We start from the raw sequence: 15050 nt of genomic DNA on the forward strand, positions 1-15050 counted from the left end.
TCATATCTCACGTGTCTGATACCTTACTGTACTATTATTCACTCTTGTTGTTCTAAGCTGCTGTGAACCACTGATTGGCCCATGTGGTTGTCCTTTATACTGCCTTAGTGCCTATTTAAATTCTTGACCTGTGTCATTTATAATTTTTTTTTAAACACCAAATAATAAAGCCTATCACAAAACCTTAAAGGGGCTGTGTACTTATACGCAAGTCGTTGTTTACTAATCTGAAACACCATTGCATCGTACACAAATTTGTCATTATAAACTGTCACTTTTACATTGGTTTATATCATTTTTGCTAGACTTCCCCACAGTCCATACGAGTTGTCGATTCGAACCAGTTTGCCTGAATGTGAAAACACCTGACTATGTCAAACACCAGCTAAGTTCAGGGTCGCTGCTTCCCATTGTTATTTAATATTGAAGAATTTCACAATTGATATAAGCATTCAACTGTAAAAGGTTATAAGCATGCACCTCATTTATTTATTTCCAACTGCGAATTTACTCTACTAACTTCCACCCTTGTTGCTGATTTGCTGGTAGTGTTGCTGTCTTTTGGCCAATACTTTAATTTTTGGAATTACTACACAATAGGTAAGTACTTTTAAAGCTAATTAATATAATTTACACACTCAAAAACATCATGGTTGTACCAACCTACCCCTAAGGGAGTTCAGGGGGAGAAGTTGGTGAATTAACCCACCATTTAATATGTTTATTATACAGTAAAAGCCATGTTTCTTTTTATTTTCCTGTATTGAAATATTACCTGTACCTGTAATTCAAAACTAGACAAAATCTTAAAGGCGAGAGGAAGGAGAGCGTAACCTAGCGGTATTTACGCTCATACTGTCTAATTGAGACAAGTTAATATGACACTCAATGGATAGGTATGGGTTCTATAAAGGAGATCCCAAGGCAACATATCAGTGGTGCCATATATCAGTGGTACCAATTTTTGTCTCACCTCAATGATTTTTCGCGGGAGTGGGAAATACCCAAAACTTGTTGGTTTATTTCAAGAGAACCTTGTCATTGGGTAAGGAAGATTTTAAACATGGGGGGGTCTGACCAAACCAAAAATTTTGGTGATCCATCATGGGGGTGTCCGGGGGTTCCCCCTCGGTGTCAGGAAATTTTGCGAGAAAAATGGTCAAAAACACCCATTTCCCGGTATCTAGTCACATTTTTTACTTCATCAAAATTATTGATTTGGCTCAGCCCCACAAGGCCCCCATTGAGGTGGCTCAGCCCCACAAGGCCCCCAGTTCTTAAGCCTATGCATGTCTACGGGTCGTTAGTTAAATTCAAAAAACGAAAAACATGGCTAATGCCACTCCTAATAATATTTGGTACACTCATTCAATTAGCTAATGCTAGACTTGGACATATGTCATGTGAACCAGAAAGAGTAAACAATCACGTTCCAGCATTGTATGGTTACATAGACGTTGACTGTGTAAACGCAGTGATGTGGAGCTTACTAACTTCTTTCAATTAATACTTAAAGCGTCGCGATCTTTTGTTGGTCGAAGCAACCAAAAAAAATCGATTTTCATTGTCTACATTAATATATTATTGAAAAACAAAACTTTAATGTTTTGCATAAGTTCATTCTACAAATCATATACTTTGAAAACTTGCTTGATTTGTTGTTAATGAGTTATGTACGTTTTACAAAAGTGTTGTTGTTTCAGCCCTCAACATAACTCAAGAACCACAGGATCTACAAAAGTATATCTGTGATATTTGAATTCTTCTACGCTCTCTCTATTAAATGATCAATGCAATTTTTGCCAAAGCTCACTACCATTCGCAAGATGCTGTGAACTACCAAATCGGAACAGTTTAAAATAGTTGCTAACCTTAACTTTAACTCTGACATATAACTTTCATCGATTTTGACCATACTTGGTCACAAGAATGACTGACCATGACCATATATGCCACATGCATGACATGATTTACGTTGAGCCAAATGTCACCGAAAGGTCACAGAGGTCAAAAAAACATTATTTGTCAATAACTATAATACTTGACACGCTTTGCCTTTTACGGTATATAATTCTTCTGTCAATCACTATACTTGACCTAACTCTGAGACACTTTTACCGATTTTGACCATATTGGTCACAACAATGACTGACCAAGTGACCATGACTAGACATAGTGACCCACCATTGGTTAAATGTCAAATTATACAGTAAGCCAAAGAATTAAGGTACCAGTTATGTTTACCCCATATATATCCCAAACAAAGACAGATATGTCATAATTGGAACCAACAGCCATTAGCTGCATATTTTAGCTCGAATTTAAGACATCTTTCGTTAAAATTGTTCATGAAATAAAGACACGACGATCCAAAAACCCAAGGAAGATACCAATTTAAAAGTTGCAGTTTGCTCCATTGATCTGTACACAAAGCGTTCGCGAAAGAGAACTAGCGCCGTGCTTCCATTGATTAGCAGGTTAAAACTAGCGTCGTGCTTTCATTGATTAGTACACAAAAGTGCAACTTTTGATTTCGTTTCTTCCTTAGGTTTTAGATCACCGTTTCTTTAATTCTTAACCAATTTCAACAAATAAGGTCTTAAATCAGAGCTAAAAAGTATAGGTATTGGCTGCTTGTTTTAATTTGGACATATTTGACTTTATTTAGGATATACAGCGGTTAATACAACTGGTACCTTAATTTTTTGGCTTACTGTAGGTCAAAACATGATTTTCAGCTCAAAATGCCTCCCATAAAGTCATAAAGTTATTACATATTAGTCACAATCAAAATCTTCAAAATACCTGCATACAGCCTGTCTCAAAAAAAGTTGTGCAAGTGAAAAGCGCCCTCTTTGGCAATTAGAAAATACCGCTGTGATACAAAGCTTACATCTACGTCAAGGGCGCAGTCTCTGCTCTCAAATGCCGTTTGTTCTGTTCAATTTGCTTGTTTCAATCTCGTTAAGATAACAACGAAAGAGTACAATAACATCTGTGCCACTTTTACTAGGGAAGTGGGCTGTACATGTAAATCAATGATAGCTGATGCTGATGCGTCTAATGCACTCCCCCTTCGGGGCTCGTGCATTAGGGGCTGTGCAATAATTATGTGTACCCCCGAGGTGGTGAATTCTCAAAGTGGTCTGCCAAAAATCGCTTCCCCCCCCCTTTCGACCCTTTGGCCGTGCAAAAAAACCTTTGCCCCCCCTTTCGATGTGCCAAAAATCTTTGCCCCCCCCCCCTTTACACACTTAGATTTTGGGGAACCCTAATTTATAACCTTAAATTGTCTTATCATATAATGCGAGCGTTGCGAGCAGGAAATTTTGCATATTTGAACGTGTTCCTAATGTTTTCCTACACCTTTTAGGGCGTAAATTAGAAACGATGCCCAAAATACCTGTGCCAAAAAAATCGCTTCCCCCCCTTTCGACCTGCCAAAACTGCTTGCCCCCCCCTTTTGGCCTGCCAAAAATCTTTGCCCCCTATAATTCACCACCCCGGGGTACACATAATTATTGCACCACCCTTAGATGCATCAATATCAGCATGCGTACATTATTTTGTCTAATTTCTCTCCAAACAAGTAAATACGTGTTCATTAACCTATAAGTGTGCAATATTTGTTTGTCTTTTAACATGTCTTGAGTGACAAAGAGAACAGTAATTACCATGATAAAATCATTGGCATGCATATGTATTTAATTTTACAGCAGAATGTGAAATATTTATTTACCTTTTAATCTATTTTAAGTGGGAAAAGAGAATCATTATACCTGTATCGTGATAAAACAGTAAACACAGAAAAACAATTTTGTATTGTTGTGCAATTGATGCTTTCTTTTGATTTCACGAAGGAACTCTTGATAAACTTGATGCTACCTTTGATTTACATAAACAGCTCTCTTCCCTAGTAAAAGTGGCACAATTGTGATTTTACCTTTTCGTTGTTAACTAAGCATATCTCGAGATTAAAACAAGCAAATTGAACAGAACAAACGGCATTTGAGAGCTAAGACTGCTCCCTTGACGATGATATAAGCATCATGTCACAACGGTATTTTCTAATTGCCAAAGAGGGCACTTTTCACTTGCACAATTTTTTTTGAGACAGGCTGTATAATAATGCCACATGCACATTATAATTGTATTGCCATAATAGCCAATGTATATGGGGTTTTCACAGGACCAAAGTTTATTAAGGTGTCATTTCCGGTCTGAAATCAAATACCATCAAAATGCCTCGACTGCCACAAATAGCATAGCACTACGTACTGTTATATGACTTCCACTTGCACACATTCATTTCAATTACCCAGTGTCTATAGTCCGTGTTAACTGATTTGGCGTTGAAGGTCCTATTTTGCCACACATAACATTTGCTATAACACCACTATTAATATACAGTCCGTGTCTAGGTCGAGGGTCAAAAGGGTGACCGAAAGGGTGACCAAAAGGGTGAACATTTACCTTTGGTATTTGGTCGGTTGAAGGATCTTGCATTTTTATTTAAAATGATGGTTTTCTTGGATAAAGGTGTAGCACTCATGATGTGGCCACATCATGATTATTATCACATTGAAAGATCCAGAAAGAGTTGGACAAAAATCTTAATTCAAATGTACAGAAAGGGTAGAAAATTGACCCTTTTTTCTGCTATGATTTCGTTTGAAGGTTGAACGATGGCCGCTAAAGAAAATATCCAGGGATACTCTCAAGCATCTACTGTTCCTCAACCACAAGTTATAATGATTACAGCTCCAGTCCAGAATAATGTATCACCTCAGGAAAACCAACGTTACCGAGTCAAAGCTGGACAGGTTACAGGATCTCTGCACATTGTATTTGGATGTATATCAATGGTGCTGGCTATAGTGGTCTTCTATCTCACTTTGAAGTCCTACGACACATTCATTAATCGTTTGGATAGGGAAATTCAACCTATTCAGTATGTCAACTATTATCATAATGGTTTTTTCATCATAGCTTGGCCTTTCTGGGGAAGTCTTTTTGTAAGTATCATAAAAACAATTGCACCATTCAACAAATTCCATTATCCATTTGAATATGTCCATACTTATTTTAGACGGCTCAAGTGTTGTGGGGTGGGTGGGATGTGTGTGTGTGTGGGGGGGGGTTGTTTGAGTGTTGTTGGTGGGCAGTGGGTGGGTGCATGGGTATCTACAAGACTAGAATCGATTGGAAAGTAAACATTATGCCACCATTATTAGGGGCAATCGCATATGATAGTGACGTACTTGTGCTTACCGGAGTACGACTATAGGGGTCTAACGATGTAATCTTTTCAGTGTGGATCTTTTCATTTGGTGTGATTGTGGACTGTACAAGTTTGGGGCCATTGGGTACCTTTAATTTTTCAAAAATATCCAACTAATCAATTTCTGACTATTTTAGTCCAAAATGAAAGTGAATTTGTGCATTTTCCAGGTCAGTTTGTTTTCCAATTTTGCCCTCTTTTGGCCCCTATAATGGTGTTTTTGAGCTTTAAAAGAAGATGAAAGGGGAATTTGGGTATAGCTTCCATAGGTTATAATGATCTTGGTGTAAACTTTTGAAAAAAGAGGGTCAAAGGGTATTAAATTTGTAGCAAAACGGGGGTCTATTAATATTCACATGACGCATGTCAATATATGCGAGTACCCCTGGGTACAGACAATAACGTTTTCTACAACCCTCGGGATTTAATTTTGTTTACTACCTATAAAATGGCTTGATTTTCTGAAGAGGCATATGTGTAAGAATATAGCATCAAAATTGGACTATTTATCAACTTATCCATGAAGAATTCTGATTTTGATTTTTTCACGCTATTTTCCTTACATTTTGAAACTTGATGTTCTTTTACCTAAGCTTAGCGCATGTTTGACCTGATGAATTGAAAGTTTACATGACATCGACAACCATACTTACGTAAACCATTGGTTTAATTTTCAACAACTTAAAATAGGCTATGCAAGCAACCTGGTACCATCACTCTGTCATGTTTTATTTATTTCTTTCTTAATATTATTATAGTTCTATCTGGTAACTGGAATTGTTGGACTTCACACCGTCAAAAAGACCAAATCTGTGGTAAGATGACTTTTTATTGAGGCCATGATAGGCATGTGTGTTGAGGATGGAAGAGAACTCGGGGCTGTATGTAAGGAGGAGGAGAGAATAAACAGTGATAGCATTGGTAGGAAAGGAGAGGGGTTGGCACCAATAGTAGAAGAGAGCTTTGAGCCCTATTTAGAGCGCAGTGATGGGGAGGATAGTGGCGTAAACCTTTCGGAAGGTACTGAGGTGGACAGTGTAGATTGGAGGAAGGTAGGAAGGACGAACCAGCAATAGACGGAAAATGTAGTGATGACAGTACTTATGTATGTGGCATTGAATTTCCTGGGAGATGCGAGTGGCTCAGAGAGTGGTTCTGGGAATAGCACTGAGACGGAAGAGGAATATAGAACCGATCATGTGGATGCTAGAGATGAAAATGTGTATAGAAGGTTTGACCAGGGCGATGGAGATGGACAGAGCATTACTAACGATGGATTTGTGAGTGGGAGTGAGAGCAACAATTGGACAGAAAATATAGCCTATATGATATTTCAATATAATAAAATGTGTGACCTCGTCCAAGGTGCGTGAAGCTTAGTCAATAACGATCGGCGAGCTAATACACGCATTGGCGGTAATTATAGGCGCTAGGATGAAATAGCAATTTTCTTTGTTGTTTTACCTCATTGGTTGGTTCGAAATTAAAAAGGACAAGTGATCAGTGAAAACTAATATTTTGTGGAAAAAATAAGAATCTATACTTTATTGAAATGTCGACTTTGGTGCTTCATGTTTTATGTGTAACTTGATTGCAGCTAATCCTTTTCATTACATATGCATACTTTTAACTTTTATCATTATTTTTAATCTTATTTTCTTAAAGATAATCGCCTATATGGTGATGTCTATACTGGCATCAGTTATTGCAGGAGGACAAATCATTGTAGAGAGCGTTGCAGCTGTCAGTGCCCCCTTCTCAAATTGTTACAGTTATAGAAGGCTTACACAGAGTGACCCATACGAGTATAACTCAACTTCATACATACATGACTGTATCTATCAGGTAACAATACATGTATATTCATTATACTCTCTTAATGTAAAAAGGCGAACCAAAAGAGTGAGTACTTATGCACTCCGGAAAGAGTGAAATTCTCCAGAAGATTGAATTTCTCCCAAGAAGAGTGAAATTTCACTTTTTCAAGGAGCCATATAAAGGACCACTCCAAAAAGAGTTGTCCCTTAACCTTTCCACAAAGAGTTTCTCTCATATGCCTCCTCAAAGCATGGACTTTACACGCTTTTGGAGTGAAATTCACTATCACTCCAAAATAGTGAAATTCACTCTGAATAGAATAATTCCTACTCCTTAAGGGATGGGGTATGAACGTTTGGACAGTATTTATTGTGGGACATTAGAGCACATCAGACATATCGAATTGCATTCTGGATACGAAGAATGTCTTTCTGATATCAAATAATTTTGATTTTTTTGAAATTTTCATTTTATGGCAAATGATTAAAAATTGATATTTTTGATATTTAACAGTACTCGAAGTAAACTTTATAAATCTGATGATTTATACTTATAGTGTATGTAGGTGGGATGAAAAGCCGATGATCAATTGAAAATTTTGAGCTTCCGTATTGAAGATATGGATTTTTTTCCCAAAAACACCCAAAAAAATTGGGTTTTTTGGGAAAAAATCCATATCTTCAATATGAAAGGTCAAAATTTTCAATTGATCGTCGGCTTTTCCTCCCAGCTACATACACCTCAAGAATATATCATTAGATTTATAACATTTACTTCGAGGAATGTTATATATCAAAAATGTGAAAAATATCAAATTTGAATAATTTGTCATAAAATTTTTATTATATCGTGAATTTCAAAAAATAAAAATTATTTGATATCAGAAAGACATTCTTCGTATTTAGAATACAATTCGATATGTCTGATGTGCTCTCATGTCCCACAAAAAATACTGTCGAAACGCTCAAAACGCTCATTCCAGATCCTTTAAGGGAAGTGTAATGAGCATGAGCCTGGTTTGGATTCCAGAGGGAGTGTGCCTGTAACAGACACAGCCACCAGAAAAGGACCAGCTCAGATCGCGCGCCAAATAAGTTTGCAGTTCAGAAATTGCATTTTTTTTCTCAGCCTTGAAAAAATAGGCAGGGGGGAATCGAACCCGGAATCTCACTTTTATAAAATTCAGTGCGTTACCACTAAGCCAACTGAGTAGCTGTAAGAAGTTTGATAGTAATCCTTGATATTGCTGAATAGAATAAATCAATACTGATAGGCTTATTTATCTAATGTTCGATGCTATTCAAAATTAATAGACGTTCCATGGGGCCTATAAATTAGGAATATTATGTGAATGATTATCAATCGACCAATCAATCAAGTTTTAAGTTATCAACAATCAATAATAAACCGATGAGTCATGGAATATTATTAATTTCTTACTTATCTACCAAATAAATAAATAAATAAATAAATAAATACGTCTGTAAATAAATAAATAGGCATAGGTCTAAATAAATAGATAAATACATAATGCAGAATGCAGTTAGTATTTTAGTTAGAAAGCTCTAAACATTCTATTATAATTTTCTGCTATGCAGGCAAAGGACTTGTGCCTTAAATATCCGCGCCTAATCAATAATGGGTCTTTCACCATGCTCACACACCATGCTAAACTACTGACCATGCTGACTGTATCCCTGTAGGATTATCAACTGACCAGGTCCTAAACAACTCAGTAAAGTGGATGCTTTTACAGTACCAAATCAAGTCTACATACCAAGGTCATAGCAGGGCATTTACAAAGAATGTTCAAAGGTCAATGTTTCCAAAGAAGTATAGTATAGATGTTGACGCAAGCTTTCTTGCGGGAAACATAAAAACATACTCGCCAGTCGTGGCCTTTTTATGAGATTTGATACAGCGCATAAGTATATGGCTGTCCCAAAATCAGTTCAAGACCCGGTTTCCAGACGCAAATTTGTATGTTGTTACAAGGAATTCAAACTAATTTTATCATCAAGTGGCCCACATAGAGGAATACGACATCTATCGTGAGCCAATCTGCATTCTTTTGCCTGCAAAAGCCGACGATCAGGTCTAAAAGCAGTGTGACTATTCGCGTTAATTTCATGATAAGCTTAAAACGCATTGCAAACGCCAAATTGCAGTCACAAAATATATAATATTAGTAAATCACCAAAACAAATGGTAACGCAGGTATGTGGAAAAGAATTGCAATAACTATAACAAACTATATGCCCAAAGAGTTGTCTTTGGCATGTCGCTTTTTTGAAATATCACCAATAATATCAATTTTTGGAAAAAACGCCCCAAAATTTAAAACAAACATGAGCCTTCCAAAATAAATAAATATTCGCACTCGGCGGCCCAGTGACTACCTGTGATGTGGGGTAACTCGTTGCTTCCTCTCTCCAGATACCTGTACTTCAAGTTCGCCCATACCCCACGCCTTAAGGAGCCATATAACTTTTTATGGAATGGTTCTTTAAATGGCTCATTGAAAGAGTAAAATTTCATTATTTTTCGGAATGCCAGTAAGTAGTCACTCTTTTACATTAAAATATGTATACAACTTTTAGACCTGTCAAGCTTTCGCCAGGAGTAGAACTGAGATTTGTGCATGTGATTCGTAAATGAAGAGCACGTTATATAAAATGCTCAACAATACTGAACAATTCTGATTTTAGAATCTACCAGTTTATTTAAGTCTGGTGTGGCAGCAATGCTGAAAATGTACAGATTTTTGTAAAAAGTGTACAATATTTCGGGTAAAGACCCTTTTTCAGGTACAGAGGAAGAAATAAATGCCTATTATGGTATGTTATGTTATGTTATGTTATGTTATGTTATGTTATGTTATGTTATGTTATGTTATGTTATGTTTCAAGATGTTATTACCGACACCTCGTGTAATCGTGTGACCAAAAAAGTTTTTATTTTAGGGACCGTTCACAAACACTTGTTAGGGGGGCCTGATGCAAAAAGGGGGCCTTGAAAATTTGTGACCCTCGTAAGGGGGGCCCTGAAAAATATGACCTCAAATTTTCCTGGAAAAATTGAGTTTATATGCTTTTCTATGGGATTGACCCATAATTTTCATGTCAACAAATTTTCGAGGTCTGTAAAGGGGGACCACGATAAAATTATTTTGCATCAGCCCCCCCCCCCTTACAAGTGTTTGTGAACGGTCCCTTAAGTCAACTGATTCACGAGCAGGAAAATCGACCAGGTCCACCTACATGTATGTAGGATAATAGGAAACAACGTGACCGAAGCCAAAACCAATCCTAAAACTTTTAATTTGAAACAAGCAACTGACTAGAACATGGTCAATGCGTGTGTGTAAATGGCATCACTGTGTTATATTATTTGTGACAGAAGAGACATCTTATGCTTACATTTGACCCGACCATGTGTGGTTATGGTCATACATGGTTGTGACAAAGTAAGGTTATTATTATGTTTTGACCAATCTAAGTGTGTTAAAATATTGGATCCAAATATAATAATGATAACTACTCGTCTAAATTTTAAAACTCATAGCTTGACCAATGGGCTCAATTGATCACTAGGTCAAAGTATCGAGCTGAGCCAAGTTTAGTGATTGACAGAAACAAAGAAGAAGAAAAGGAATTGACAAAAAAAAGTCAGTCGTGACCATTTCACGATTGTGTCAGAAGAGTTGTACAAAAAAGACTAAGAACTATGGTTGGTTTTGTTTTGAATCTGTTCACAATAGGTTGGTCTAGTAGTTTGCCATAGCCTAGCCGCTATCATCGGGCTTGCTGAGATGGTCATAGGCATAGTTTCTGCCGCATTTTGCTGTCATGGTGTTTGTTGTGGTAGACCGTCTTCCCAAACGGCGGTAAGTACCAGTTTGCTATTTAATGTATCAAGACCACGCCTAATAAGATGCAAATTTCTTTTTATTTTTTGTCTGCTCATGTTTATTTATTTATTATATTCAAACAGTGTAGCCCGATCAGTAAAAATGCTATTCTTACACGGGGCCCTGCTTCATATAACAATTGCACAGCAGAAATTTAAAATTACTTACAGCAAAATTAATAACACAAATCAGATCAAACTAACATGAAAAAATATAGCACCAACCAGAGTAACAATTTGACCAAAAAGGAAAAAAACAACAACATATAAATACAATATCAAATACAAACCGTAAAACCTCGTCTACAAGCATATAGAGTGCTTCTGATGAAAGCTAAATTGACCCATCTATATAATATAATATATAATTTCTACAATGGATGTCTTCATCTGACATTCGACTTGCAGAAAGGGTAACTTTTGAAGAACTGAGTCGCTCTGAAGTCAAAAAAATGACGTTTTCCCGGACCCTGTTTGTACACAAAGTTAATGGGGACTATTTACTGGTGTGCACCCGTAAATCACATTTCAATATATTATAACCATCTATAATTTCACTTCTGTTTCACTGATGGTCAAGTCAGACAAAGTTTCATTTGCACCAATAACATCAGACGTATGACCATGTGTATCTAGTAGAGACATTGCGATTTTCCAAACGCAGCACTTACGTTTTCGCGTACGTTTTCGCGTACGTTAATACGGTGTTAAATATTGCTAGTCTCAGTTCCAAACTGGATTTTGCTCATTCGTCACGAAGGAGAACAAATGAACTGAAATAAAGACTATACTATTTGATCAAATCTCAACAGCTTCTAACCTAGGTCGATAGAGGGCATAGTAATTGAAAAAATAACAGTGAGCTGAGTCTCTGCTTAAATTCAAACAGACCGCTTTTGATTTTGATTAAAATTTTGACCTACATGCTCATTAAACCTAATTGTTTTTGTGCTCCCCAAATATTATAGTTGCCCCAAAACATATATTTTGGTAGATTAAAGATCACTACATACATACATCACGACTTTAGTTTCAAAATGAGACTTTTTCGTCCTGAAAATTGGGCGCGTTGCATGGACTTAGACATGAGGTAAAATCAGCATATTTCACGTAGCATCTGCGTTTTTATTCTACGTTGGAATCCAAAATGGGAAATCGCAATGTAATTTTCTTAACGCAAAGTATCACACACATTTCAATGGGCAATCTCTGCGTGTGAATATTGTGTTTAAATTTAGTCCATTTTTAACACATCGCTGTACCTTTATTATAATGATTTGTTACAAACAAAAAGGATCATAATAATAATTCGACTTTCCTTCATATGTTCATTATCTTTGACTGTCTTTAATATATTGTGAAATGGACCAATTTTGTGCATTTTCAACGATGTATCTACGTCGATTTCGCACGTGGAATATCTTCAAAAATAGCTAAATACGTGACCTCGCTTCGATACAGGAGAGTGGTTTTGAATAGATCAACGTACGTCCGATGTCTACGTTTGGAAATCGCAATGTCTCTACTATCTAAAATCCGTCAATGTTACTGACAAGACTGTAAATATCAAGATGGGCTTATTTAATACCCCATCCATACATCTTGAAAACTGAATGGTCTTAATATTTCTGTTTTTGATTTACGATTTAGGTTCAGTACACAGCTCAGCCAGAACAAGAGCCCCCTAGCTATACTGCTCCACAACCAGGTAATATAATTAATATTATGAGTGATGAGGTATGTGTGTGTATGATTTTGTTTATTACTCCAAGTGGTGCACCGTGCGTCAGTTTTTGGAGGGGGGGGAGGGCAAAGATAAAATGTATACCAGTCATTGTTACACTTTGGTCTCAAATAAGCGTACATATTGGTATTGACGGGCCAAAAAGAAGACGCAAAGTATTGTTTGTTCTTTCAAATTCTTACTTCGTTCACGTCTTTACTTAATCCATGAAGACTCTCAGTAGAAGTGGACTCTTTTGTCTTCATGGGTTAATAGTCGAGTAGATACCTTTGTATTTTCTCCTTTAGTGTAAAGTTGCGTATGACTTATATTTTCTTGTTGAATGTTGATGCCTAACATGTTGAGAGGTAAAAACCCCATCTAAGTCATTCCCGACTTGACACTCACAACCACGTTCTACCCGACTATAAGCAAAGATATGGGACGGAAGTAATCAATCGGTGGGTGGAACTTTGGAGATGGTTGATCCTGGGACCTCTGTAATGCTAGACACGTATAATATTGTCAAGCCTGGGTTGCAGGAACATGTGGTTGAAATTATTTATGTGTTATAGCTTAATGAAAAGTGTGTCTTTAATTAGCATTGGGTAAGGGCTTATTTCCTATATTGTTATTTTTGACCATGTGGTTATTGTACCAATCTCTTACACAACCAATTGTCTTGATCTATTCCAGTATATCAGGATCTCGTCAACTAGTACGACTGCCAGCAGTGCTATGCTACTTCCTGAAAAAGTCTACTTAATAAGTACTACTTTAAAGTCTAAAACTAAGCATGAAAGGTATAGGCTAAATGTGCAACTAATAGTGGTATACCATAGTCTGATAGTGATATAACTGAAGCAGCCCAAGTCATCCACATCATACGGGCGAAGGTCTTTCGCGGTTGCTGCCCATGCACTATGGAACGGTATTCCATTATCTCTCAAATCAGCCTTCTCTGTTGACAGTTTTAAAGCAATGCTTAAGGTTACACGAAGAAACGTATAAAAAACGTATAAAAGACGTATAAAGTTGTTCTCTAAAACCGCGTTTTCTCAGCAATCAAATATCGCAGTGAGTCAAATGTTGGTGCATGGACGTATCTTAACATTATTTTTGTGTATTTATACAAATTTTTAGAATCCGTTTGAAAATCCTTCGTTTAAATCATTTTTACGCACCGTGTTCACAAGATCAAAAACACGTTCCATGCAGTTTTTTTCAAATATTCGCTCCGTATAAAACTACGCCGAGTTATTGTTTTCTCCTTTTTTGTATTGAACTACAAATCGACCAAAGAAATAATGTTGCCATGGGGAAGAACCAAAAACAGTACCGATTAAATTTTATTAGCCCGTTTTGGGGAACAATTTTCGAGAATCTTGTACCACAAAACACTGTTATGTTACATTATCGATATCTGGATTGTGGAACATTAATTTTGATTTCTAACTGCCTACATTATTTCTCAAAAGTATGTCGATTCCTTTCCCATTTGAATTTCACTCCAAATTTAAGCTACTTTTGCAAAAATCGAGGTTTTTCGCCATCGATACCTCCGACATTTACAGCGGTGATGAGATTGTTTATCATAAGAGCCTGGTATGCACTATTCCATAATAGTCAGTTTGAGATCAATCGATTTCACAGATCACTCAGTAGCTCAATCGGTTAGCGCGCTGGGCTCACGTTCGACTATATAATACTATAGTTTTGAGCTGGAAAGCTTTGGTACGTGTTCGAGTCCCTATGTGGTCCATTCCATCTATTTTATTTTATTTTTCTCTCACTTTTTTCTTTTTTCTTGTTCGTTTCTTTCTTTCTGACTGCAGCGATTGATTGTTTTTGCCAGTTTTTTTTCATTATATAATTCAGGAATTTTTAGGCTATACTAGTCTAGGCGCGGCCTATGAATATATTTTTACAAATTAGATTAACAAAATATTGGTTGTTGTTTTTGTTACTGTTGTTGTAGTTATTGTTGTAGGCCTATATATTGCATAATCAGGGTATAAATAGGCATACTAGGGCTATTATAGCCTATAGAAGCATTGATTTATTTCACGACAGATATCATCCAGGATAATTTAAAAAATTGAAAATTTAGAAAATCCAAAGGAAAATTGCCGAAAACGGCTGCCCACAATCACCCCCCCCCCTATCAGCCCATATGGTCCTATCATGCATGGTCGACCCTTCCCTATCCCTGCAACATATAGGATGACTCACGAGCCGCGGTTTGTCCGTGTTCTAGTTCAGATTGATACACTATTGTACGCGTGAGTTCATTCTTTTCTGCATGGCTGTTTCCATTAT

At 36.8% G+C, this 15050-nt stretch overlaps 1 protein-coding gene across 1 annotated transcript; it reads left to right on the plus strand.

Moving 5' to 3' along the window:
• The first annotated feature begins 451 nt into the window (after positions 1-451).
• LOC140152498 (uncharacterized) lies at positions 452-14897 on the plus strand. The gene is made up of 7 exons (XM_072174831.1): positions 452-600; positions 4678-5015; positions 6040-6096; positions 6947-7126; positions 10860-10985; positions 12659-12716; positions 13428-14897. The coding sequence occupies exons 2-7, from the start codon at positions 4686-4688 to the stop codon at positions 13448-13450; spliced, it is 774 nt and encodes a 257-aa protein (XP_072030932.1). The 5' UTR covers positions 452-600; positions 4678-4685; the 3' UTR covers positions 13451-14897.
• The last annotated feature ends 153 nt before the right edge of the window (positions 14898-15050 follow it).

The sequence above is a fragment of the Amphiura filiformis genome, chromosome 5 (assembly GCF_039555335.1).
Source record: "Amphiura filiformis chromosome 5, Afil_fr2py, whole genome shotgun sequence".
NCBI classification, from domain to species: Eukaryota; Metazoa; Echinodermata; class Ophiuroidea; order Amphilepidida; family Amphiuridae; genus Amphiura; species Amphiura filiformis.